Source organism: Salvelinus sp. IW2-2015, linkage group LG17, assembly GCF_002910315.2.
Source record: "Salvelinus sp. IW2-2015 linkage group LG17, ASM291031v2, whole genome shotgun sequence".
NCBI lineage: Eukaryota > Metazoa > Chordata > Actinopteri > Salmoniformes > Salmonidae > Salvelinus > Salvelinus sp. IW2-2015.
In genome coordinates this window covers 8,106,897-8,130,171 of record NC_036857.1, presented here as the reverse complement: position 1 = coordinate 8,130,171, position 23,275 = coordinate 8,106,897, and the positions used below count along the sequence as shown (strand labels likewise).

General features: G+C 44.5%; 3 protein-coding genes across 9 annotated transcripts; 2 read left to right on the top strand and 1 right to left on the bottom strand.

The window, feature by feature from the left end:
- Positions 1–34: 34 nt before the first annotated feature.
- Positions 35–6,565, top strand: qars1 (glutaminyl-tRNA synthetase 1). Its single transcript, XM_024005928.2, has 23 exons — positions 35–189; positions 767–917; positions 1,124–1,233; positions 1,429–1,504; positions 1,624–1,688; positions 1,816–1,869; positions 2,024–2,078; positions 2,174–2,245; positions 2,326–2,411; positions 2,547–2,633; positions 2,831–2,930; positions 3,068–3,146; positions 3,233–3,472; positions 3,583–3,675; positions 3,776–3,913; positions 4,370–4,457; positions 4,530–4,676; positions 4,755–4,856; positions 4,971–5,063; positions 5,225–5,355; positions 5,468–5,534; positions 5,677–5,802; positions 5,985–6,565. The coding sequence occupies exons 1-23, from the start codon at positions 79–81 to the stop codon at positions 6,033–6,035; spliced, it is 2,322 nt and encodes a 773-aa protein (XP_023861696.1). The 5' UTR covers positions 35–78; the 3' UTR covers positions 6,036–6,565.
- Positions 6,566–7,264: 699 nt separating this feature from the next.
- On the top strand, positions 7,265–15,584 carry LOC111976517 (transcriptional regulator QRICH1). Of its 5 annotated transcripts, none has more exons than XR_011481264.1 (12): positions 7,265–7,521; positions 8,781–9,081; positions 9,189–9,290; positions 9,427–9,576; positions 9,648–10,370; positions 10,545–10,710; positions 10,799–10,953; positions 11,053–11,167; positions 11,305–11,417; positions 11,498–11,649; positions 11,752–11,842; positions 12,800–12,854. XR_011481264.1 is itself a non-coding variant. In XM_024005385.2 (12 exons), the coding sequence occupies exons 2-12, from the start codon at positions 8,824–8,826 to the stop codon at positions 12,975–12,977; spliced, it is 2,199 nt and encodes a 732-aa protein (XP_023861153.1). In that variant the 5' UTR covers positions 7,269–7,521; positions 8,781–8,823; the 3' UTR covers positions 12,978–15,584. The 5 variants fall into 5 exon arrangements, 4 of the variants coding, with proteins under 4 accessions (XP_070303931.1, XP_023861153.1, XP_070303929.1 ...); XM_024005385.2 differs by having other exon boundaries at positions 7,269–7,521; positions 11,305–11,413; positions 12,800–15,584; XM_070447828.1 differs by having other exon boundaries at positions 7,270–7,521; positions 11,053–11,168; positions 11,300–11,413; positions 12,800–15,584.
- LOC111976516 (receptor-type tyrosine-protein phosphatase V) lies at positions 15,415–21,665 on the bottom strand. 3 transcript variants are annotated; one of them, XM_024005380.2, is made up of 11 exons: positions 21,503–21,665; positions 20,743–20,912; positions 20,371–20,470; positions 19,934–20,024; positions 19,674–19,750; positions 19,449–19,583; positions 19,005–19,127; positions 18,638–18,798; positions 17,981–18,116; positions 17,468–17,535; positions 15,415–17,321 (listed from the first exon to the last, which is right to left on the bottom strand). In XM_024005380.2, the coding sequence occupies exons 2-11, from the start codon at positions 20,745–20,747 to the stop codon at positions 17,069–17,071; spliced, it is 1,149 nt and encodes a 382-aa protein (XP_023861148.1). In that variant the 5' UTR covers positions 20,748–20,912; positions 21,503–21,665; the 3' UTR covers positions 15,415–17,068. The 3 variants fall into 3 exon arrangements, with proteins under 3 accessions (XP_023861148.1, XP_023861149.1, XP_070303932.1); XM_024005381.2 differs by having other exon boundaries at positions 15,415–17,318; XM_070447831.1 differs by lacking the exon at positions 21,503–21,665 and having other exon boundaries at positions 20,743–21,495.
- Positions 21,666–23,275: the final 1,610 nt, after the last annotated feature.

Here is a 23,275-nt window from a genome sequence, read left to right as displayed (position 1 = left end):
TCCGTGATTATGAAGTACCCCCGCCCCTATAGACAAATGTTTTTTTGCAACGTGTTTGGCTGTTGTAAATTGTAAAAGATGGCGGATCCGTTGACAGTATTCACTTCTATCGGGCTAAGTGAGCAGAAAGCGAAGGAGACTTTGAAAAATGATGCCTTATGTTCTGCCCTAAAGGATGCTATTGCACAGGTATGACTTCAGAGATTGGGAAAAGTATGAAATCTTGGCAGCTCGGGCGTGGGTAACGTTATATTTGACAGTATTGACAGGATCATAAACCCTCTAACGTTAGCTAGTTTAGTAACGTTAGTCATTTCACTGACTCTTTTTGGCTGTGGCATTTATTTCAGTCAGACAAGTTCATACTTCGATATGAGTCTGAGTGAATACGTACATTCTAACGTATTATTGACAAATCAAGGATAATAGTGAAAGAAAAGACCTGATAGTTCACTGTAAATTTTCACATACACGTGTTATAGGCCTGCCCCTTTTAATTTTCTTTGGAGTCCTCTTTCTAGTGTACCCTGTCATTAGAATTCATCTTACCCTGACTTGACCAGCTAAAAATAGCCCGGATCTCCACTGTACTGCACTTGTTCTTGAAAGTAGCAATCCAGACTATTCAATTGACAGCTTTCCTGTCAGTTCATCTCCAGGTCTAGTCTACTCTGGAACTTGGTATTGGCCTAAACACTGGTTTCAATAGTGTTAAGTGGTGTTGACATTTGTAACACTATTTATTCCAACTGGTTGATTTCCATAGGCCCAGCGGGTGCTTGGGGCGGCAGGAGTGGACAAAGCGACAGGGACCCTCCTGTACACAATGGCCTCTCGTCTTCGAGACCCCAAACGCCTGGGCTTCCTCACAGATCACATCGCTCAACGCAAGATCTGTACAGAGCTGCAACTGGCAGGTAGACACACACAAACACACGTTTCCTGACATCGCTGATTAATGTAGTTGACTTTATGTCATCAGCATTTTGTCTCATGGCCATTCCTCTCTCTCTCTGTCTCTGTATCTCTCTCTCTGTCTCACACACACAAAGACACTTTGATTTTGGGGTGAACTATCCATAATGTGTCAGACTGTTTAAACATGCTCCTCTCGTCTCTCTAGCTGCTTTGGAGTTTGTGAAGAGCCATCCCCAGGACCCTATCAACCAGCAGGAGTTTGAGTCTTTGTGTGGAGTGGGAGTGGTCATAACACCAGAGCAGATAGAAGACAAGGTGAGGACTTGAGCTTATTTTGACCTGGAAAAACGTCTGGCTTTAGCCCTAACTAGAGGGCCCAGAGATGTCCTGTTTACCCATAATGCTGCATGCAATGTTGTCATGTTGTAAACATAGTCTCTGTCCAGTGATGATGATTATTAACAGTTGCTAGGTAGTGTGAGGGGTTTGACTAACAGTGGTATGTTACAGGTGGAAAAAGTGATCAAGAAGCACAAAGACCAGCTGCTGCAGGAGAGGTACCGTTTTAACATGGGACTGCTCATGGGTAAGAATACAGCCCTGATAGAATATTGATTACCTCCTCTGGGACTGGAGGAAATGAATATCTGTGTTGGTAAGGAGGAGAGGATGTGAGTCTCATTGAGAGTGCCTCTGTATTCACAGGTGAGGCTCGTGGCGGCCTGATGTGGGCTGATGGGAAGATGATCAAAAACGAGGTGGACATGCAGGTGTGTGTAGCAATACATTTATGTTTGTCCTCTGAAGGCATTGTGTATATCAACATAGATATACTGTACCTCAGATGTGTGTTTATATTGTGACCCTGTGTTCAATCCTGACCCCGTTCCCTCTCAGGTCCTCCATCTCCTGGGCCCAAAGACAGAGGCTGACCTGGAGAAGAAACCCAAGGTAACATTTAACACAGCTCAACATGGCTGTCTATAAAAAAAAATGTGTAATCATATTTCACGCGCAAAAGTGCAGATAATTTTACTAATGGATCAATCCATTATGTGACTGCATAATCACATAAAATGTACTAAATTAATAACGCTATGTGCAGGCTCAGAAGGCTAAGGCTCCAGATGGTGAGGTGAAGGAGGAGCTCACTATGAATGGTAATGACCTGGGGACTCCACATAAAGCTGCTCTGGGTTAAGTGGTCACCCTGTTACAGGGGTGTTGACATACTTTTGTGTGTGTGTGTGTGTAGGGGAGTTAAAGATTGAGGGCAGATTGCTGATGGATGAGCTGAGAGGAGTGGCCTTGAATTTCCACAAACCAGGTGAGATGGAGACACACTTCATCCATGACCAATTTAAGTATACTAGCTTGTAACCCCTGGCCTCTGACCTGTTTCTCCAGGAGAGAACTATAAAACAGAGGGCTATGTGGTCACTCCTAAAACCATGGACCTGTTGAAGCAGCATCTGGAGTTCACTGGAGGACAGGTATGGAGATGAGGGAATGTCACAGGTGGGATGACCAGAATGCATTTAAGGTTCATACTGCCTGCAGGTGAAACTGTTGATCACTCACTAATTGATCTCTCTTGGTTTTTCTCTCGCCTGTCTATATTACTGTAGATTCGCACTCGTTTCCCTCCGGAGCCCAACGGTATTCTTCACATTGGTCACGCCAAAGCCATCAACTTTAATTTTGGCTACGCTAAGGTATGACCCTGACACACACTCCACCCACCAGCACCACTCTTAACCACTACCAGAAGGCTAAATATAGCTTCGGCTACGTTTAGCTTATTGGTAAAGGGTTGATTTCATATGGGGTACTTGACAGAACCCTGACCATAACACAGTATCACAATTGTGTGTTGTCCTCTTTTCCTCTCTCCTTGTCCTCTCTCCCTCAGGCTAACGATGGGATCTGCTACTTGAGGTATGATGACACTAACCCAGAAAAGGAAGAGGAGAAGTACTTCACTGCCATCAAAGACATGGTGGAATGGCTGGGTGAGTGTCCGTTGTACAATGTTACCCTAACATCACAACAACACTGGCAAAGCATCCAGAGAATGGTTTAGCACTGACTGGTAATGACATGCCAGTCAACCATAACACATTGCAACATCTGTATGTGTGTGTCTCAGGTTATAAGCCTTATGAAATCACTCACGCCTCCGACAACTTCCAGAGACTTTACGACCTGGCAGTGGACCTCATCCGTAGGTGGGTGACGCTATCTGTGTTTCTCTTTATTCTCATATGTGTGGAACAATTTGCATGTGTGTGTCTGTGTTTGCTCATCTCTCTAGGGGCCATGCCTACGTGTGTCACCAGCGGGGGGAGGAGCTGAAGGGTCACAACCCGCCCCCGTCACCATGGCGAGAGCGTCCTGCTGAGGAGTCATTGGTGCTGTTTGACAGGATGAGGCGGGGCCTGTTCGCTGAGGGAGAGGCCACAGTCAGGATGAAGATAGTGATGGAGGACGGCAAGATGGACCCCGTGGCCTACAGGATCAAATACACAGCCCACCATCGCACTGGGGACGCATGGTAACACACACACACACACACACACACACACACACAGTTGTTTAGCGTTTCTTCTAACAGTTCATTATACTCATCACAGTTCTACCCCCTCCTGCCTTTTTTCTTCACAGGTGTATCTATCCTACATATGACTACACCCACTGTCTGTGTGACTCCATTGAAAACATCACACACTCACTCTGCACCAAGGAGTTCCAGGCCAGGTATGCTGTGTGTTGTAGTTGTTTCTGGGTCAACTTTCCTTTAAGTTGTTGGTTCTTTAGAACCTTTGATTCTCTTAATATGCTTGTGTGTGTCCTTCAGGCGGTCATCGTATTTCTGGCTGTGTAATGCTCTGGACGTGTACTGCCCTGTGCAGTGGGAATATGGCCGTCTGAACCTCACCTACACCGTGGTCTCCAAGAGGAAGATCATCAAACTGGTGGAGGAAGGAACTGTCAGGTCAGCATTACACACACGTATGGAAATCCTGTTTAAGGCAAAACTATTTGTTTCTATGGCCAAACTGTAGGCTTGGGCAATATACCGTATACCGGGGTATTTTGAAACGGTATGATCCAGCTCAGGGCTCCAGCTATACATTTGGTTTGCTTACTTGCTAGCTAAGTGGCTAGTTGTCAATATCAAGCTTCTTGGTTACAGCAGAGACATTAAATCCCCTCCTGGATCAAGATCCCTGTTGCTTAAATTGTTTTGTGTTTTTGTTGTTATAGCACCTTGCGTGCACATTCGGTAATAGCGTATGATGGTATGAAAATCTGGATTTCTCCCAACCAAATTATTTGTTTCCAGAGCCAAACTACATTATTTTTGCCAAAGTAACTATCTGTGTGTGTGTGTGTGTGTGTGTGTGTGTGTGTGAGAGAGACACTTCCACTGACGGTTTGTGTTTCGCAGGGACTGGGATGACCCTCGTCTCTTCACTCTGACTGCTCTGAGGAGGAGGGGCTTCCCATCTGAGGCCATCAACAACTTCTGTGCAAAGGTACGAGAGAGGGATAGAGAGATGGTGGAGTAAGCAATACTATTGTTTGAATGTTTTATTCCATCTTGCCAGGTGGGAGTGACTGTTGCCCAGGCAACAATGGAGCCCCACATGTTAGAGTCGTGTGTGAGGGATGTGCTGAATGACCACGCCCCCCGAGCCATGGCCGTCCTGGAGCCCCTCAAAGTCACCATCACCAACCTGCCTGAGGGCATACGGGTATGTAAACACTCACACAATCACTTTTGCTTCAAGGATTAGTGCGAATGCGAACCATTTATTTATCTTCTCTCCTAGAATGATGTCCGTGTGCCTGACTTCCCAGCCAATGAGTTCATGGGCAGCCATGTTGTTCCATTTACACGCACCATCTTCATCGAGCAGAGCGACTTTAGAGAGGTAGGTGACAAGTTGTGTGGGTCTTAGTGCGCATGCTCTCAATACAAGGTCTGTGTACATTGTAAGTGTGTGTGTTAACCCTGCTGCTCTCTCACACACAATCTCCCTCTGTAGGTGATGGAGAAGGGCTACAAGCGTCTAACCCCAGATCAGCCAGTAGGCCTGAGGCATGCTGGCTATGTCATCTCTGTACAGAAGGTCATCAAGGTGAGCTGCTTCTCTCAGATTGACAAACATGCCTGTTTGTCCTGGCAGGATGTTAGTCCTCTTTCTGTCCCCCACACCTCATCTGTCCTCTGCCTTTCCTCTCTCTGATTCTCTCACTTTGCTATTATCTTCGGCCTTCCCTCGCTCTCCATCTCTCTCAGGACGCCCAGGGCAGGGTGGTGGAGTTGGARGTGTATTGCTGTAGTTCCCATGAGGCTGCAGAGAAACCTAAGGCCTTCATCCACTGGGTCAGCGAGCCCCAGAAGTGTGAAATCCGTCTCTACGAAAGACTGTGAGTCACTGAAGAGGCTTTGCGTGTTTGTCTGTGAGAGAGACACGTCTGTAAATACATCTGTCTGGAATGATTTCTCTCTCGCTGTCAATTTTTTTTTGTCTGTCCACAGATTCCTTCACAAAAATCCTGAGGACCCGTCTGAGGTGCCCGGCGGCTTCCTAAGTGATATCAACCCTGTGAGTGTGTCTAAGTGTTACTGTCATGGACACACACAACCTCCGCACATACACACATGCTGATTTAAGGAAAGGAGACAAGGAGAGGATGCTTGAGATGCACCCATGTCAAAATGTTTCCTATGTCCTCTCTGTCCCCCAGAACTCCCTGCAAGTGATTGACAGTGCCTTGGTGGACATCTCCGTGAGCAAGGCGAAGGTGTTTGATAAGTTCCAGTTTGAGAGAGTGGGCTACTTCGCACTGGACCCAGACAGCACAGCAGACAAGGTATGGTCCACCAACCAGAAACTGAATAGTTGATTGATACAGGTGGCAAAAAGGAGTGAACTGGTGTGTTATTCAATTGTTTACTTTGAAATGTAGAATGTCATCTTATGAAGTTGGTGACCTAAGAGAAATTTCCATAGAGCATGAGCCAGAGGGTAACAGCAGCGTTCCTCTCCCTGCAGCTCGTCTTCAACAGAACAGTAACCCTCAAAGAGGATCCTGGGAAGATGTGATTGGGCAGAATGAGATCAAGCTGGACTGCCTGCTTCCCATGAGCCCTCAAACATGTCTGAATCCCAAATCAACCCCTGTCCCCTACACCTGACATGATTTAGATCTGAAAGTATCAATGGGTATAAGCAATGCTCCATCTTGATAGACCTCTGATAGGCTTGTTGGACTTTTTGCCATATTGAATAGACCTATCCAGATCTACAGATGTGCTTAGGAGTCGATTTGAAATCCAGAATTGGGGTTTTCGGGCATCTTTCAGTTTAGCATTTGCACAGACTTGGAAACTGTCGCAMGGTACCTCCTTTTGAGGACCACAACTCATTTATAATTGGGGTAATAAGGGTCTTACTGTAAGTTTGTATGATGTAAACCCATCCTGTCAAGCTCTGAGTCCATGGTCAAACGTATCATCATCATCAAGCTTGGTTCTGCTGATCTCACACAACATAGATGCTTACAAATGCAACATTTGGTGACACATTTGAGAGGAAACCATGAATAAAACCATGAAAAACAATTGTAAAATAGATATTACAATGTGTCTGAGTCAGTGTTTACCTTGGGTTAATGTAGGTGTGTTTCTTAATCAATTTTAAAAAGCAGTGAAAGGGATGACATTCACTCACTCTCATGACACAATCCACTTAAAGGCACACTTGCATTGTGGGAGGCACACTTGCATTGTGGGAGGAACACAGACCACTTTTTGAGGAAGTAGAGTGCATGCGAATTAACTATTGCCTGCCCAGAGCTGTCCCAGCTCCACAAGAATAATTTGCACAGTTACTGTGGTCTCCCTTAACTAGGCAAGAGACCAGTAGTAAGCTCTTTAAGGTGGACTGGGACAGATGCTGTTTCTAAAACACAGTACCCACAGTCATTATTACCCTGCTGTCAGGGTTCTTCACTAAAATAATGTTACCTACTACAGTGCTGAGCAAATGATATTTTCAAGCTTTTGGATGTGGAAAAGATTTAACTGGAAAAACGGAAAGTGAGATATTTATTGTTAGGTTGTTCCTCATGAGCAGCACACAGCCTTATGAACAATACATTTAATTCGCACTTTAAAGGAATTAGATTGCTATTTAATCTTGAGTTATGCTTCATCTGGATGCGTTTTTGTCACGAGGTTGTGACACGTGTGGCATGTTGCACTGCATGTCCCCTTTAAAATGACCGTCACATCAATTTATCGCGGCATCTGAAGGGGGTAATCTCGCGTTAGCATCACGCCGCAGTAGAACGCCATCTGATTGGACGAAAGGGGTGTAGTTGTAAGATGGCGCCCAGTGAAATCTGACTGCAAAATAAAAGGGAAAATAATAGACAAAATAGCAAGAAACCGTGAAAAATCCAAGTCTAAAAGATCACTGAGACAATTTGTATCTCTCCTATGCACAAGAAAAACGCTGCTACTGGCTTGTGGAGCTGCATTTCTGGGCGGATAGAGAGAGTGGATTTGGTCGGCCTGGGAGAAGAGAGGTAACAGTAAAGCCAGGCAGGGAGGAGAGTGGAGCGAGCTATACTGTTACTGAACATAACACGTTTTATACTGACGTTCTATTCGCCACATTATCTATTTTGTGCTTTCATTAACATGGCGTATTTTATTTGCTGAAGAGCTGCATATTCTGTTTGTTTAGTAAGCCGGTAGGGAGGAGGGGACTCCACGGGAACGAGCAAAATACCGTAGTCAGCTAACGTTAGTTAGCTTGTAACGTTAGCTAGCTACAGTAGATTTACAGCACCAGTATCTCGCCTTTAGCAACAGTAGTTAATGTACACTTGGCATTTGTTCAGTATCAATGACAATATGAACAATTACTTAATTCACACCCAGTCAAATGTGAGATTGTTTCATCTTCGTTCGGTGTTCTCACAACCGACCTGCTCGAGCGAAGAACCAGGACAAGACCTACCTGGTGAGCGCTCGCCCTGACCTCGACTGTCACTGAACATTGTTCCGACTTCGGAGTGGATTATTTAATTCCTCTGATTTGATACAACGCTTTTGCAGCACCCTCCGAATCCCGATACCCCATGCCAGCAGAATGAACCGTTAGCTTCTGTCAGATGTAAACATTCCTGCATTTAACCACTGCCATAGTCCTGTCCGGACAGAACGGAGTCTAAGGCCACCTACTACCGATTGAACGGCCACAAAAGTTGCCCCCTTGTCTGTCAGCAAATATTCTTGTCCTAAAACGTTAATTTCCGTCCAAAATTAAAGCTATTTTTTTGTGACAGACAACTGTAGTGTACCACAACTCTATTTACATATTCATTGTAACTTAAAGGGCAATTCCACCACTTCAACATTTTATCTACAGCACCTTATCTTTGTCTAAATATGTGAAAACGGTACGTTTCTATGATCTGTGGATAAAAACATAAGGTCCTAAAAAATGCYTCTCTGACATCACAGGGTAGGATTAAAAGTAAGAAACTGATTTTCAAAACCTGCAACGATATTTTTCTTGCTCCCCACGTCACCGTATATCAGTTTGAAAATCTTTTTATTTTTATGTTTTGGCATTTGATGTTATCGGGTAGAACTTTTTAACTTGATTTATTTCTATAAAATGTAGAAATGTGCTTTTTTTTCACATATTGTGGAAAGAGATGATGAAGAGATGAGGTTGAAAAGTGGTGGAGTTGCCTTTTAAGCCTTCATGACAGTAAGTAAATTACTGCAGGTTTAAGGTAAATAATTGACATGCGTCTTGTCTATGTCCACACAGGCACCCCATCCTATCCCCTGTAGAAGAGTAACGTTGGGCTGTGATGAATAACATGGAGGGTTCGGGGGGCTCGTTTGAGGATCTGGTGAGGCTGAAGGCCCGCAGTGTCCCCCAGCATCGGATGAAGGAGTTCCTGGAGTCCCTGGCCAACAAGGGCCCCGAGGCACTGCAGGAGTTCAACCATCAGGGCGGCGCTGCCGCCACAACCACTACCACCACTACGGTGTACCAGCAGGGAGCAAACTGCATATACACAGACAGCACCGAGGTGGCTGGGTCACTGCTGGAACTGGCCTGTCCGGTAAGAGACAGAGAGAGGAAAAGAGCATGTCGAGTTTGTGAAAGACAAGATGGATTTGGTGACATGATCCATATTATAATAAAAACCACCTGGTGCTCTACCTTCAGCAACAGCAGGTACAGGTGTCCCAGCAACAGGTGATGGCAGCACAGCAGCAGCTCTCACCAAATATGACCACAGCCATGCACCAAGGCCAAGACATAATACAGGTATTATCATCTACTCTTTCTGTCTTTCTCGCTCACTGTCTCGCTCTGTCCCTGCCACTCTCCTAAAAATGAGTTCCAATTATTGCTGAGAGCCTATGACTATCCTGGTTAACTGAAATGTATATGTCTCCTGTAGGTGCAGATCGGGGGGCAACATCAGGGCCAGGTGGTTGGGGTGGGGGGCCAGGTGCTGCAGCTGCCCTCCTCCTCCAATCAACAGCTGCAGGGGGTCACCACAGCCCAGCTAATACAGTCCGGGGACCTCACAGAAGAACAGCACCAACAGGTAAACACACATTCCGGTTGGTGTACACATATACCTAACGGATAATGTATTTTAACATCTCTCCCTCTCAGCTGCAGGCCCAGTTGATGGCAGCGGTGGCGGGTGGTCAACAGATCCAGATCCAGACGGTGGGAGCTCTCTCCCCCTCCCAGCAGCAGGGCTCTCCCCGGGGGAACACCATCCAGACCACCTCCCCCCTCCAGCCAGCCAAGAAGCGTAAGGTGGACATGCCCATCACAGTGTCCTACGCCCTGCCTGGTCAGCAGCTGGCCACTGTACTAGCAATCCCCCAGGGTCAGGGACAGCAGCAGAGCTACGTATCTCTGAGGCCAGACGTGTTGACTGTAGATAGCAGCCACCTGTACAGCGCTACAGGTACCATCACCAGCCCCACTGGAGAGACCTGGACCATCCCAGTCTACTCTGCCCCGCCAGGGTCACGTGATCAGGGCGGCGTCACACACATCGCCATCCCCCAGGAAGCATACAGCGCTGTGCAGGTTGGTGGGGCGACTACAACGACAATGGCACACACTACGCCAACGCAAGTTACGATCGGCTCGAGTCATGCAGTTTCCACGATGACAGGGTCGTCGGTGGGTCATGAAGAAGTGCAATACCAGACAGTGGCGGCCAACTCTCTGTTCCCGGCCCAGTTCATGCACGGGAACATCCACATCCCTGTGGCGGTGCAAGGGTACGGCAACACCACGCAGTCGCTCATCTGGGACCCCCAGCAGCAGGTGCTGCACACACAGGGAGGGGTGCAGGTCCAGGACGTACAGCAACTACAGGTCACTTTATTCAGCAGCTACAGATTATAATTCTACAAGCCCCAAATATCTACATCAAGATTGATATAATTTATAATCTTGATTTAATTTTTCTGTTTAGAGATCTTAACTCGAATGGCCTGGTCTCTTGCTGCATTTGTTTTGCATACTGATAGCCCTGGTGTGTCTGCGCAGGGTCAGACCATGGCAGTAGCAGAGATGGAGGGCCAGGGGCATACAGAGATGATGCTTCCCTGTTCTCTGAAGCCTGAGGAGGGGCTTGACGTGTGGAAGCTCTGGGCCCAGAGGAAGAATGCCGAGCTGGACAAGGACGAGATCAACAAACTAGCTCCCATTGGCCGTAAGTACACTCACCTTTTTTTGTCGAACAGTATGTCTACCCCCTCGCTAGCCAGCACCCCATTGACTGTTTATACTTGTGTGTGTAGGCCGGCAGGCACTGAGGTTCCAGGAGGACCTGGTGTCGTGTGCGGTTGCTGAGCTCAGTGTGGGGCTGTCTCACATGTGCCAGGAGGCCCGAGGACTGGAGGGAGAGACTTATGGGGCTGACGTTCTCTATTACGTCTTCCTCTGCATACAGAAGGTGCCCCCCACACACACAGGAATATAGTAACTATAATGGAAGCTACTGTATATTCTAACTATCTTTTTACTCTCTTGTCTTTCCTGTCTTTCTCTGTAGTATCTGGTTGATAATGGTCGTGTGGATGACGTGTTTTCAGACCCGTACTACGGGCGCTTCTCCCAGTGTCTGCATCGGATACTGGAGCCATGGAGGCCAAGCGTCCATCCACTAGGTAAGAACAGAAATCGGTATAGTCCATTAGTGCCCAACCATACACATTGTACATATCACCTGTACGAATTAGTGCTGAAAAAAAACATGTCAGGTGTTTCATGTTTTTTTGCTGTGTTTTATGACTTCCTGGCCCAGGTTACCTCATCGCCAGTCAGGTGACAGAGGAGATGCTGTGGGAGTGTAAACAGCTGGGTGCCCATTCTCCTGCAACGCTACTGACTACGCTGATGTTCTTCAACACCAAGTGAGTAAGTTACACACACATACACACACCCACACACACACACACACTAAATGCATGTATCTAACACCTCTTTGTCACCCCTAGGTACTTCCAGCTGAAGACTGTGGAGCAGCATCTGAAGCTGGCCTTCTCCAAGGTCCTGAGACACACCAGGAAGAGCCCCAACAACCCCAAAGACAAGTGCACCAGCATCCGCTACCTGAAGCCTGTTGGCCAGCACCAGATAGGACAGAAAGGTGAGCGGTCACCCAGGACAGGAGAGCCAGGGGTCAAATACTGTACATGGCTCTTTGTGACATGCAGAAACTTGGTGGTAACCTCTAACCCCTCTCCCGTAGTGACAGATGACATGTATGCAGAGCAGTTGGAGCACCCAGAGAACCCTCTGCGCTGCCCCATCAAACTCTACGACTTCTACCTCTTCAAATGGTGAGTTGAGGGACAAGGAGTAAGGGTGTGAAGAAAACAGTTGAACGGTACATAATGCCTCTGAATCTAGCCTGATATTTGTAGAACACTAATATACAACTAGGGGTGTGAACGTTACATTTAAAAARAAATATTTTTAAAAAATCAGTAAAATTAAGAAATTTAAATCACAATGCTGTTATCACAAAACTACCACTAACAGGTCCCGATCATCGTCGTAAAGGGATTTTTTTAAATTAATTTTTTTACAAATTGGCCTACCTAACGCAACAATGCTGTGACGTTAAAAGGGGATATGCGTCTTTCAAATGATTTGTGACGGATATAAAGCGCTCCGCACGTAATCGTCCTTAACAGTTGGAAAAGAAAGTGCTGATTACAGAAATGATTGCAGTTGATATGCAGCCATTGCCAATGGCCTACTTGAGTTGAGATAATTTGCTAAATGCAAGCACCATTTGAGCCATGACCCGCACTGCTGAAACAGGTGCGTCTTTCTCATCAATATCACTGTTCGACATTTACTCCCGTTTCAACATGGTGTTATTTCCTTTAATGGGAGTTGAGGCATAGATTTAACAGCATTAGAATGCTAAAATTATTCTCCTTTTAATCAGTAGATGGAAGGCCCTAAAAATTGTCAAGATTCCAGCCACGCAAGTCACTGTTCTCTCTGCTACCGCACGGCAAACGGTGCCGGTGCACCAATTCTGGAACCAACAGACCCTGAACAGCTTCTACCCCCAAGCCATAAGACTGCTAAATAGTTAACCAAATAGCTACCCGGACTACTGCGGTAGAACTTCATTGCCCCTAGCAGTCATACCACGCAGTAGGATTTACCATTATATTTTATGAAGCGTTTTTAATGGAAAACTAATAAATGGCGGTTAAAATGTTGACATTTTTTTCCCATTTGTCACATAATACTAACCTCTCTCTGCTTCTCTCTCTCAGTCCACAGAGTGCTAAAGGCCGCAACGACGCCTTCTACCTGAACCCTGAACCCGTGGTGGCGCCCAACAGCCCCCTGTGGTACTCCACCCAGCCAATCAACAGAGAGCAGATGGAGCACATCCTCGCTCGCTGCCTCATCGTGAGAGAGATCCAGGAAGCTGTTGCCAACATACACTAGCAGGACTGGAGGAGGGGAATGACCATTGACTTAGACATAGCATCATTATGGCGTCGGTGAGAGCATGGGCAGGGCCGTTGAGGCCATCTCTATTTTGAAGTAGTACATTTTCTTCTTCTACTTCTATGAGTTGGCAAACAAACTGAAAGGGTTCATACTGCCACCCGGAGTGTGGTGTTTGAACAGTATAAAGCTTGGTTGGTGATTTACTGCCAACTGCAGTTATGGAATGTTTATTCACGAGTAGGCCTATAATTCATTGGTCCAGCCCTCCTGACGGCTCAAAAATAATTATAACTTCACACATTATCCAAGGGATTATGATAATTTGCTGGTAGAAACATTAGTTTGCACCCCTTATCTTAATTTGCTCCGTGGCAAGGTGGCCAAGTGTAGGGTCGTCACTAGTTAACACAGCCACAAAGTCATAAACCCTGTCTATTTCAACATGATCTTAAAATCTGATTTTAAACCCAACTCTCACCTTAACCACACTGCTAACCTTAGCCTATCCTTAAGGTGAAAAAGAAGCTACTTTTTGTTTTCATGAATTTGTATGTATGATATAGCCAATGTTGACTTTGTGGCTGTTTTTATCTAGTGGAAACTCAAGTGTAGGCTACAGAGAAAAGCTGTTTGGTTCTCAGACGACTCTCGATTAGGAAGAACTTTGCAGCAGGTGTTTCTGATTTAATAAATATTGCCATGTTGGTGGGTGATAACATTTAAATAAAGCCCAGCCCCGAAGCGAAACGTAGGGTGAAAATAATTTGCATGTCACCTCATAGAAAAAGGCAGGTAAGCCTCATGGAAACGTCCGAAGTTACACATTTGGATTTGTCACTTCAAGCCCAAATATCATACTTTGACTAAAACGATGATTTATTGATTCACATTGTTGTGCAACATCATGGGTAAGCTCTGGCAATTGTCTTTCACCCCGAAAGAGTGGATTTCTATTGGTGTGGGCGTTTAAATGTATATGTTGATTGTCTGTGTATAGCAGGATTTCCCAACCCTCTCCTTGGGGACAAACAGATGTTTCAGATTTTTGTTGTAGCCTTAAACTGGCACACCTGATTCAATTAGTCTGCTAATCATCAACCCCTTGACTAGTTGAATCAGTTGTACCAGTTTCTGGCTAAAACCAAAAGTTGAAACATCTGGTGGTCTCTGAGAAGAGGGTTGGGAAGTACTAGTGTATAGCGCATGCAGTGTACAAAACATTAGCAACACCTTCCTAATATTGAGTTGCATTCCACAGGGATGCTGGCCCATGTTGACTCCAATGCTTYCCATTATTTTGTCAAGTTGGCTGGATTTCCTTGATAAACRCGGGAAACTGTTGCGCATGGAAAAACTCAGCAGCGTTGCAGATCTTGACACATTCAAACTCATGTGCCTGGCACCATACTGCCCTACACTGTTCAAAGGCACTTAAATCTGTTGTTTTGCCCATTGACCCTCTGAATGGCACACATACACAATCCATGTCTTAAGGCTTATAAATCCTTCTTTAACCTGTCTATCTTTCTACACTGATTTGAAGTGGATGTAACAGGTGACATCAATAAGGGATCCTAGCTGTCACCTGGATTCACCTGGTCCGTCTGTCATGGAAAGAGCAGGTGTTCCTAAAGTTTTGTACACTGCACATCCCAAGATGCATACTTAACTTTCATCCATACAGAGAATACCGCTTGCAAGCCTTAGGTTGCGTTTACACAGACAGCCCAATTAGATTCTATATATATATACATTTTTCTTTTTACCAATATTTTTTTTTTAACCAATCAGATCAGCTCTTTTGCCAATTATTGGGCAGAACATCAGAATAGGGCTGCCTTTGTAAACTCAGCGTTAGATACAACCTTTCCATCAAATATTTTTGCCAAAGGAAGTAGTTGCAGGTTAATGTGTCATGAGTCTTGTCCTGTAGGTTAACTGGGATTTCCCCTTAGATAGGCCAACTGCAGTCAAAATTGGCTATATTGTCATAACATTTATATTTTTTTGGTCTTAATTTGAGTGTTGGGGTTAGGTTTAAAATCAGATGTTATGCCTTTGTGGTTGTGCCAGCTAGTAACCACTGCAGAGCTGCATCCAGAAMAAGATTCATTATGAAAAACTAACCTGTGAAATCTTTTTTCAAATGTTTTTTTTCATTTAAGCATTGCTGTTGTAATTGTTATTTTCTGTTCACCAACAGACTGAGGGATATATGCATTTCTCCTGTTTTATTCTGTAAAATACATGTATATTTTTTTATGTTGCTGGTGTTAACTAGACACTGTTGCTTCTTTGTCATGAGTACCCCTCTTTGTTGCATTTCCTCTTTCTTAATAGTTTTCCTGATCTCATTGTTGCCTAGCCGTGAACAGGTGTGTATATATGGACTCACCTGCAAGTTCATAACTAGGATGGGCTTTACTCTTTGTTTCTCTCCTTCTCTGTGTGATACTGGACTGAACAGACCTGTGATGACCTTACTGAACTGTCTGGAGGCACAGTGAACTGACTGAATGGTGCTCGGGCTGTTGTGGCCCCTAATGGATTATGGCAGGCAGTGAATGAAAGTGTTCCACATAAACTTGTCATAAGAACAGACTTTTTCTTTCTGTTAAATGTTTTGCTACGTTGTGGGCTTCTGAATGTGACCCAGGCTTAGTCATTGTTGACTATTAAACCACTTTCTTACATGGACCTCAACCATAGAGCAAGATGGAGGACTCCTCTTTGCATCTGTGCCATTATGGCAATCTCCATTCTGAAATAGTACATTTTCTTCTTTACGATTGGCTGATCCCTCCTGATGACTGGGTTGGACATGACTCCAACAGAGTCAACAGCCAATGAAGTTGGAGGTCCCACCCAGTTGACTACATTAAAATGGTGGAAGCTCTCAATGATTCTGCCTATGCTAATACAGCCTGTTAGTCACTAGAGGTCTTTGTTATTCTCTGACCTCAACACAGTGCATCACAGCCTGCAGCTACTGTATGAGGGAGTCTAACAGCATTAATAGTACTTGATAAAGTAGTGCACTTGGTAGCATGTGTATTATACATCATAGAACCAGGAGTCTTCCCTGGCCAGGATATAGGGTCTGATAACTCCTGGCTCTAATTACAGTGGCCTGAGCAGGAAAAACTCAAACTGGGTTTTCTATATTTCAAGGTCTACTTTATGTTATGTAAGTGCTTTCAGAGCCTTATGGAGAATGACAGTGCCTCTGCGATTTTCAAACATTACCTTTTTTGTGCAGTGACTCACCACGTGTTTGTGTTTTTCTCTGGAGATAACGTGAACAATAGTGCTTAGTTTCTGCACAAAGTAGTTAAATGTTTTTCATATAATTTTYCTAATGTAAATCAAGGGTCTAAATTGTGGTAGAGGCTGTTTTTCACCGGGAAGATTAACAAGCAGTCAGAGACACATAAAACAATGTTGTACATCAACATACAAATCTTGTTCCAGCACACTACTATGCTTTTTAAATGCATTTCAACATTGCTGCAACCTTATACATAGGGACAATCTTGGTTTTGCAGTCAGACATTCATGAGAATAGATGTGCGTCTCAGCACCATTTGTGATCAAGTACATATCTCCCCCATTACCTCAGGCCTTAGTTCTTCATGGTTGGTAATCCAGTCTGGAGGAACAGGTTCAACCGGAGAGGCATGTTCCTCTCCGTATGTCTGTCGGACTGATCCAGGAAGTAGATGGATCCATTGTTGCGGCTGCCTCCTTTGTCTGTCTTTTGTCACACAAACACACAGTCATCTCATAGGGCAAGTCCCCTTCCTACTCAGGTGTGGGAAGGGGACACACAACGTACAGTAGTCCCTAGGTCGGGACATCTTCCCTCAACCCCAGGTGTGTTGGAGAGGAATAAATCAGCCCATTCCCACTTGGCAAAGTTTGGATGTGTGGTTTCACTTGTAGATACAGGTGTGTGTACTATTGTTTGTTCAGACGCAGTTAGCCCCTCCAGGTGTGTGACTGAGTGAAGATGAGGGTGTGGCTATAGATTGGTGTGTAAATGCGGATTAAGGTGTTGGGTGTGTCTGCATTTGTGCGATTAGTCCTCAAGTATGTTTTTGTGGATTAATATGCATAGAGGGGGGCAGCAGTCTTCTTAGCAAGTTCCTAGGGTTGAGCAGCTGTTGCACGGAGCTCTGGGTTTGTGGTTGGGTTTGGACTGGATGGGGTGTGTGGTGTTCCTGTTGCCGCCTGCGACTCCCTCTCGGCGGGTTTCCCTGACCTGATCGCCCTGAGGAGGTGAGGGGGTGATCCTGCCCCCGATCAACATGAGCAGGGCCAGCATGACTCTGTACTCTGCTGAGAAATTGAGAGTTCTGATAGCCAGCTGAATCAAATAGCACAGTGTAATATGATACTGTCTGTTTCAATAGACATTGTTACCATCTGAAACATTAACATTTGCAAAAAAAGATAATACTTGAGTGTTTGCTTTGTGCTCTCACCTTAGAGGTCCCACACTCCCTCCACTCAGCCAGTGCATTAGACACTGATGAACCAGTATATACTGCTCCTGGGTACATGCAGTGAGGGAACACAACATTGAGAACATTCTGCAGCTAATGAAGATGACATGAACATTGTGACAAGCTGAGCTCTTGAACTGGGAGGGGTCTTACAGACTAACTTGCCAGCAGAGAGGAGCCTTCAGCTGCCCTATCCTTTTCTGAAGGGTTATATAGCCTCACGTTGTACTAGTAGGTCATCAGGAACCATTATCACAACTTAATAAACGGGGAGGCTAGAGACAAACTACTTTCAATGCAGCATCAAAAGAAGTTTGTCTCCAGGCCTTCAGTTATCTATTGATGATGATGATGATGATGATGTGCAACAAGGATCCTAATGAATCACTTTCCTGGGGTAGGGTTTCTATCTATAGGGGTGCACATTTTTGTTTATATCCCAACACAACTGATTCAGCTAATCATCAATATTCTCAGTAGTTGTGGACTGACCAGGTTCTGGACCATCATGACTCTGTGCCGTCTCAGGTCCTCCACGGCTGCTCTAACATCAGGCATGATGCCACGCACACACAGCTGCATCAGCCACAGCAGAGCGACAAACGTCCCAGACCGCCCCACACCTGCACTGAGAGAGATACCAACAGCATTTAAAAGAGGTGTAATCGGCACTGAGAGAGATACAAACAGCATTTAAAAGAGGTGTAATCGGCACTGAGAGAGATACAAACAGCATTTAAAAGATGTGTAATCGGCACTGAGAGAGATACAAACAGCATTTAAAAGATGTGTAATCGGCACTGAGACACACACATACTTTATATAGAGATATTGTCTCAACTGAGATTCATACACAGATATCTGCAAATATTAAGGAACCACCACCAACACAATGACTATGATTTAAATGTTTTACAGTGATGGAAATGTGACTCTGGCATTCAGCTATTTTCACAGTTAATAAACAAAAAAACAGACTGAGTGCTGCACATTGTATACTTGCAAATGTAACATTTTATTAATGTTTCTGTCACAGAAATATCAAGGCCAAAAATCTAAGTAGACGTTAATAAATAATGACACAGAAAACAAAAAGTGTGAGACAGTTTGCAAGCTAGGTGAGTTGGGGTCAGAGGTGAGAGGTCATACCTGCAGTGCACCACTGCAGGCCCCAGAAGGGGTAGAGTGTCCAGATGCTGCCTCACATGCTCAGTGAAAGCACAGAGAGAGGAGAGGTTGTTGGGTACACCCTGGTCTGGCCAGGCAGCGTAGTAGTAGTGTGTTACTGTCCTCTCTACGGGAAAACCGTGCTGAAACAACAGACACACACACTATCAGCACAACCACACTACCAGAACAACCACATACACACACCAGACAAACACACTATCTGTACCACTCACAGACACACGATTCATCTTGGAAATAGCCTACATCTGTTGGCCAGTGGCTGAAACTAATAGTCTTTGTTACAATAAAAAAGGACAACAAGGATATGACAGGACCTAGGCCTCACCTGTCGTAAGTGAATGGTGGTGATGAAATAATCTGGACGCCGTTTACAAGACACTGTGGTAACCTGGACCACTCCGTACGACACCGTCCCTTGCTCCATTGGCCAGTACTCATCACACAGCACCTGGAGAAACACAGTCAACACGTTGTCTAACTAACAAAGTATAGAAACTACTGTGTGCACAGCAGGAAATGTGACACTATAACAAATTCATGGTAGATACACCCACTCTGTGCAGCACCCACATCAACAGGGGCAAGAATATGCTTATGAAGACTTTTCCATAACTTCATGGGTGGCAATGAGAGCAATATAAAACCAGAAGAACTATGCAAGTCTACACGTCAAACTTGATGCTGTGGATGTAGTCAACATGTTACCCATGAACGTTTAATACATTTTAGAATTGTTCAGTGTCCCATCACCATCAAATCCCTCACTCACCATGTCCTTCTGTTTCAGGGCGGTCACCATGACAATGATCCTAACGTTCTGCTCCCACACCATCCTCCAGAAGTCAGCGATGGTGCTGCGCAAAGGACCCTGGGTACAGATGAAGTCTCGCTCCGTACATCCACCCTGAGGAGCAGACAGACAGACAGCAGACTTGATGAATGAATAGACGGACAGACATACAGCGACAGATGGACAGACAGACAGAGTACTCACAGGGACATAACTAGCGTTGATATAATCTGAGTGTAGCTGGGAGTCTAGCAGGGACAGCCTCACTCGACTGTGGTCATCTGAAACCACAGGGACCATTACTCAAAGTGATCAGAAAATGGGAAGCATTACCACACATGGGATAGATGTGAAGATAATGTTTATGTGCTTAGATACGACAGGTCATATTATCATGGTAATAAACTATTACTCAGAGGTAGCATGTGGTGGTGCCCTGATATGGTATGTACCATAATACTCACAAGGCAGTATGTAGGGRTATCTGTTCTTCTCTCTGTTGGCCTCCAGGTTTCCAGCCCTRGTAGTGAACTCTTTACCAACATCATTCAGCTCCTGAACAGTGAAAAAACAGCAACTGAAGGGACACTATGAAAGTGGGACTTTACTGCCACAGCAGACGCTGCACAAAGTCTCCAAGGCTCAATAGTCTGATGTTTCTCAACTCCAGTCCTCCACGACCCCCAACAGTACACATTTTTGTTGTAGCCCTGGAAAAACTCACCTGATTCAACTCATTGAGGGCTTGATGATTAGTTGACAAGTTGAATCAGGTGTGCTTGTCTGAGGTTACAACAAAAATGTGTACTGTTGGGGATACTGGAGGACTGGAGTTGGGAAACACTTCTGGATTACAGAGCCAGGGTATTACTCAATAGAAGACCGGTTGAGATTGGTTTACCTCAAACTTCTGCCAGAAACCACTGTTGTCCTTGGCAGCGAGTGATTGACAGCGCAGATGGAATTCCTGTAGTATATGTGCCCGTGAGAACACCCGTACCCTATATGGAAATATGGCAACAATCCTCAGTCAATAAACACTCTTTAAACAACTCTTTAAATTGAGCTCCAGTTTTACTCAAAGTGGCATTTTTCCAAATGACTACACCCAGATTGTTCTTAATGCCATTAGACTTGAGGAAGCAACAATAGGCTAAAACAGTTCTAACAGCATTCAATCAGCCAATCAATCGTTACTTTWCTCTTCAATACCATTTCAACAAAGACTCAAGTTATTCAATCCAGTCGCTCAATGACATTCAAAGTTCCTCACCTCATGTTTTGTTACAGGTGCAGAGATTAGGCTTTAAGCTTCCTCTGGTAACCAATAACAGGTGTGTGTAGTGTAGAGGGGTTCAGACTTGTGGGGTTGTGTTGGGTAGTTGTAGAACAACAGACCAGATGATTGCAGTGCCAAATCCCGGATGAGAGGCTTCTGCATCACTGATCATGTGGAAGAAATAGCAAAGCCTCTGTGATTACTATGCCTTGGTCAAAATGGTCAGAAAAGTGTAACTTGAATGTAGAAATAAACTGAAGTTACTGACCCTTCCCTCGCTAGTTAAAGAGGAATATGGCTCACCAAAAAGACCATGTCACACCAAACACAAACACACAACAAATACTTTCATAAAAACATACAAATATACAGATGTGCATTAATATAGAAAACAAATGTTGGGCGGAAGCCTAACATTCTTACACAGGATGGTTTGAATTTGTTCAAGGAGCTCAGAGGTAGTAAGAATGTCTCATATTACACCATAATTTTTTTTTTTTATATATATATATATATATATATAACACACTATATAACAAAGTAAAATATAGCCTACAGAATAAGGTTGCAGAATCAACTGCTAGCATCCAAAACACTTTCTGTTCAACACTGTCTGACACAAACAAAGAACGCATTCATCACCAACCCGAGAACACTAGAAAAAACCTACACCAACAGGTCTACAACACAAAACAAGTGTACAGCCCAGAAGGGGTGAGCAACACCAACGTATTATTTCTAATTTTACTATTACCTTTGTAAGTGTTCCTTTAAGTGAGAAAGAGTTTAGAGAGCAACCAGGGGCTCCCTTCCCTTCGATGTGTTCTATCCTGTCAAGTTACCTTGCCCCAGTTATCCAAACCACCACATTTAATTTCTCTCTCCCTCTCTCTCGCTCTCTCTCTGAAAGTGGCAGGGAGAGAGGGGTGGGTTGAGACAGAGACTAAAGGGGCGGAGAGAAAGAAACAAATACCTAAGGAAGGTATGTGGCTGTGGACAATGTGTTTATTTGATATTTATTAAGAAGATGTATTGTAATACTGCCACATTTAATCCCACTCGTTGCTCATGAATGGTACCTATAAAATGTAATAATACTCAGCTGCGTACCTTAAAATCATGCTAGATAACCTGTCTTTACCACTCCAATCAAGAGAGGACCTACACAGTAGACTTGAATAACAGATACCACTGGTCTTAGCAATATTCTTATTAATTATATACTTATATCTCTTATACAAATACCAAAACAACTTTTAAGAATTCTTACAAGAAAGACAAACACATTATGTAAATAGCATGAAGGATCTTTTATTGCTGTTGTGAAATGCAGTTCATTTTATTTTTGTTTCATATGGGGAACATTGTTTATTGAGACCATGAATACAAGGAGAGGGTCATTAGTCCATAGAATTAGCATTAGTTCTAGAAATCCAAATTCTAATGCTAGGTAGTCAAGGTTACAGCATCCCAAGGATTTTCAATTGTACATCTCATTCTAGCAGGGAAAGTGACCATGGCATGACTAGATACAATTGAGACATTTATAATGAGTGCCTAATGATAATTTCCCCAAGGTTTGTTGGTGGTTTCTGCTTATAACCAGTGCTCTTCCAACCTAGAGCTMAAAATGGATCAGGAGAAAAAGGTCATACAAGCCACAGCCTTGCGCAAGTATTGAGTTACCGGTATACCTAGGATTATTGCAGAGACCTATTTCCTCATGGTTTGACAAGGATGTCCAATACAATCAAAAGCATTCAAGATAAATGGTATTGATTTGTGTTTGATATGTCACTAGTTACCAGTGTTAACAGGAATCTTGAACGTCTCAAATTGAAAAAACTGAAGATGGTAAAATGTCAGTAGTGAATATCAGCAGGTACACTGCATTACCAAAAGTATATGGACACCTGCTTGTTGAACATCTCATTCCAAAATCATGGGCATTAATATGGAGTTGGTCCCCCCTTTGCTGCTATAACAGCCTCCACTCTTCTGGGAAGGCTTTCCACTAGATGTTGGAACATTGCTGCGGGGACTTGCTTCCATTCAACCACAAGAGCATTAGTGAGGTCGGGAACTGATGTTGGACAATTAGGCCTGTCTTGCAGTCGGCATTCCAATTTATCCCAAAGGTGTTCGATGGGGTTGAGGTCAGGGCTCTGTGCAGGCCAGTCAAGGTCTTCCACACCGATTTTGACATAACTTTTCTGTTTGGACCACGCTTTGTTCACAGGGGCATTGTCATGCTTAAACAGGAAAGGGCCTTTCCCAAACTATTGCCACGAAGTTGGAAACACAGAATCATCTAAAATGTCATTGTATGGTGTAGGGTTAAGATTTCCTTTCACTGGAACTAAGTGGCCTAGCCCGAACCAGGAAACACAGCCCCAGACCATTAATCCTCCTCCACCAAACTTTACAGTTGGCACTATGCATTGGGGCAGGTAGTGTTCTCCTGGCATCCGCCAAACCGAGATTCGTCTGTCAGACTGCCAGATGGTGAAGCGTGATTCATCACTCA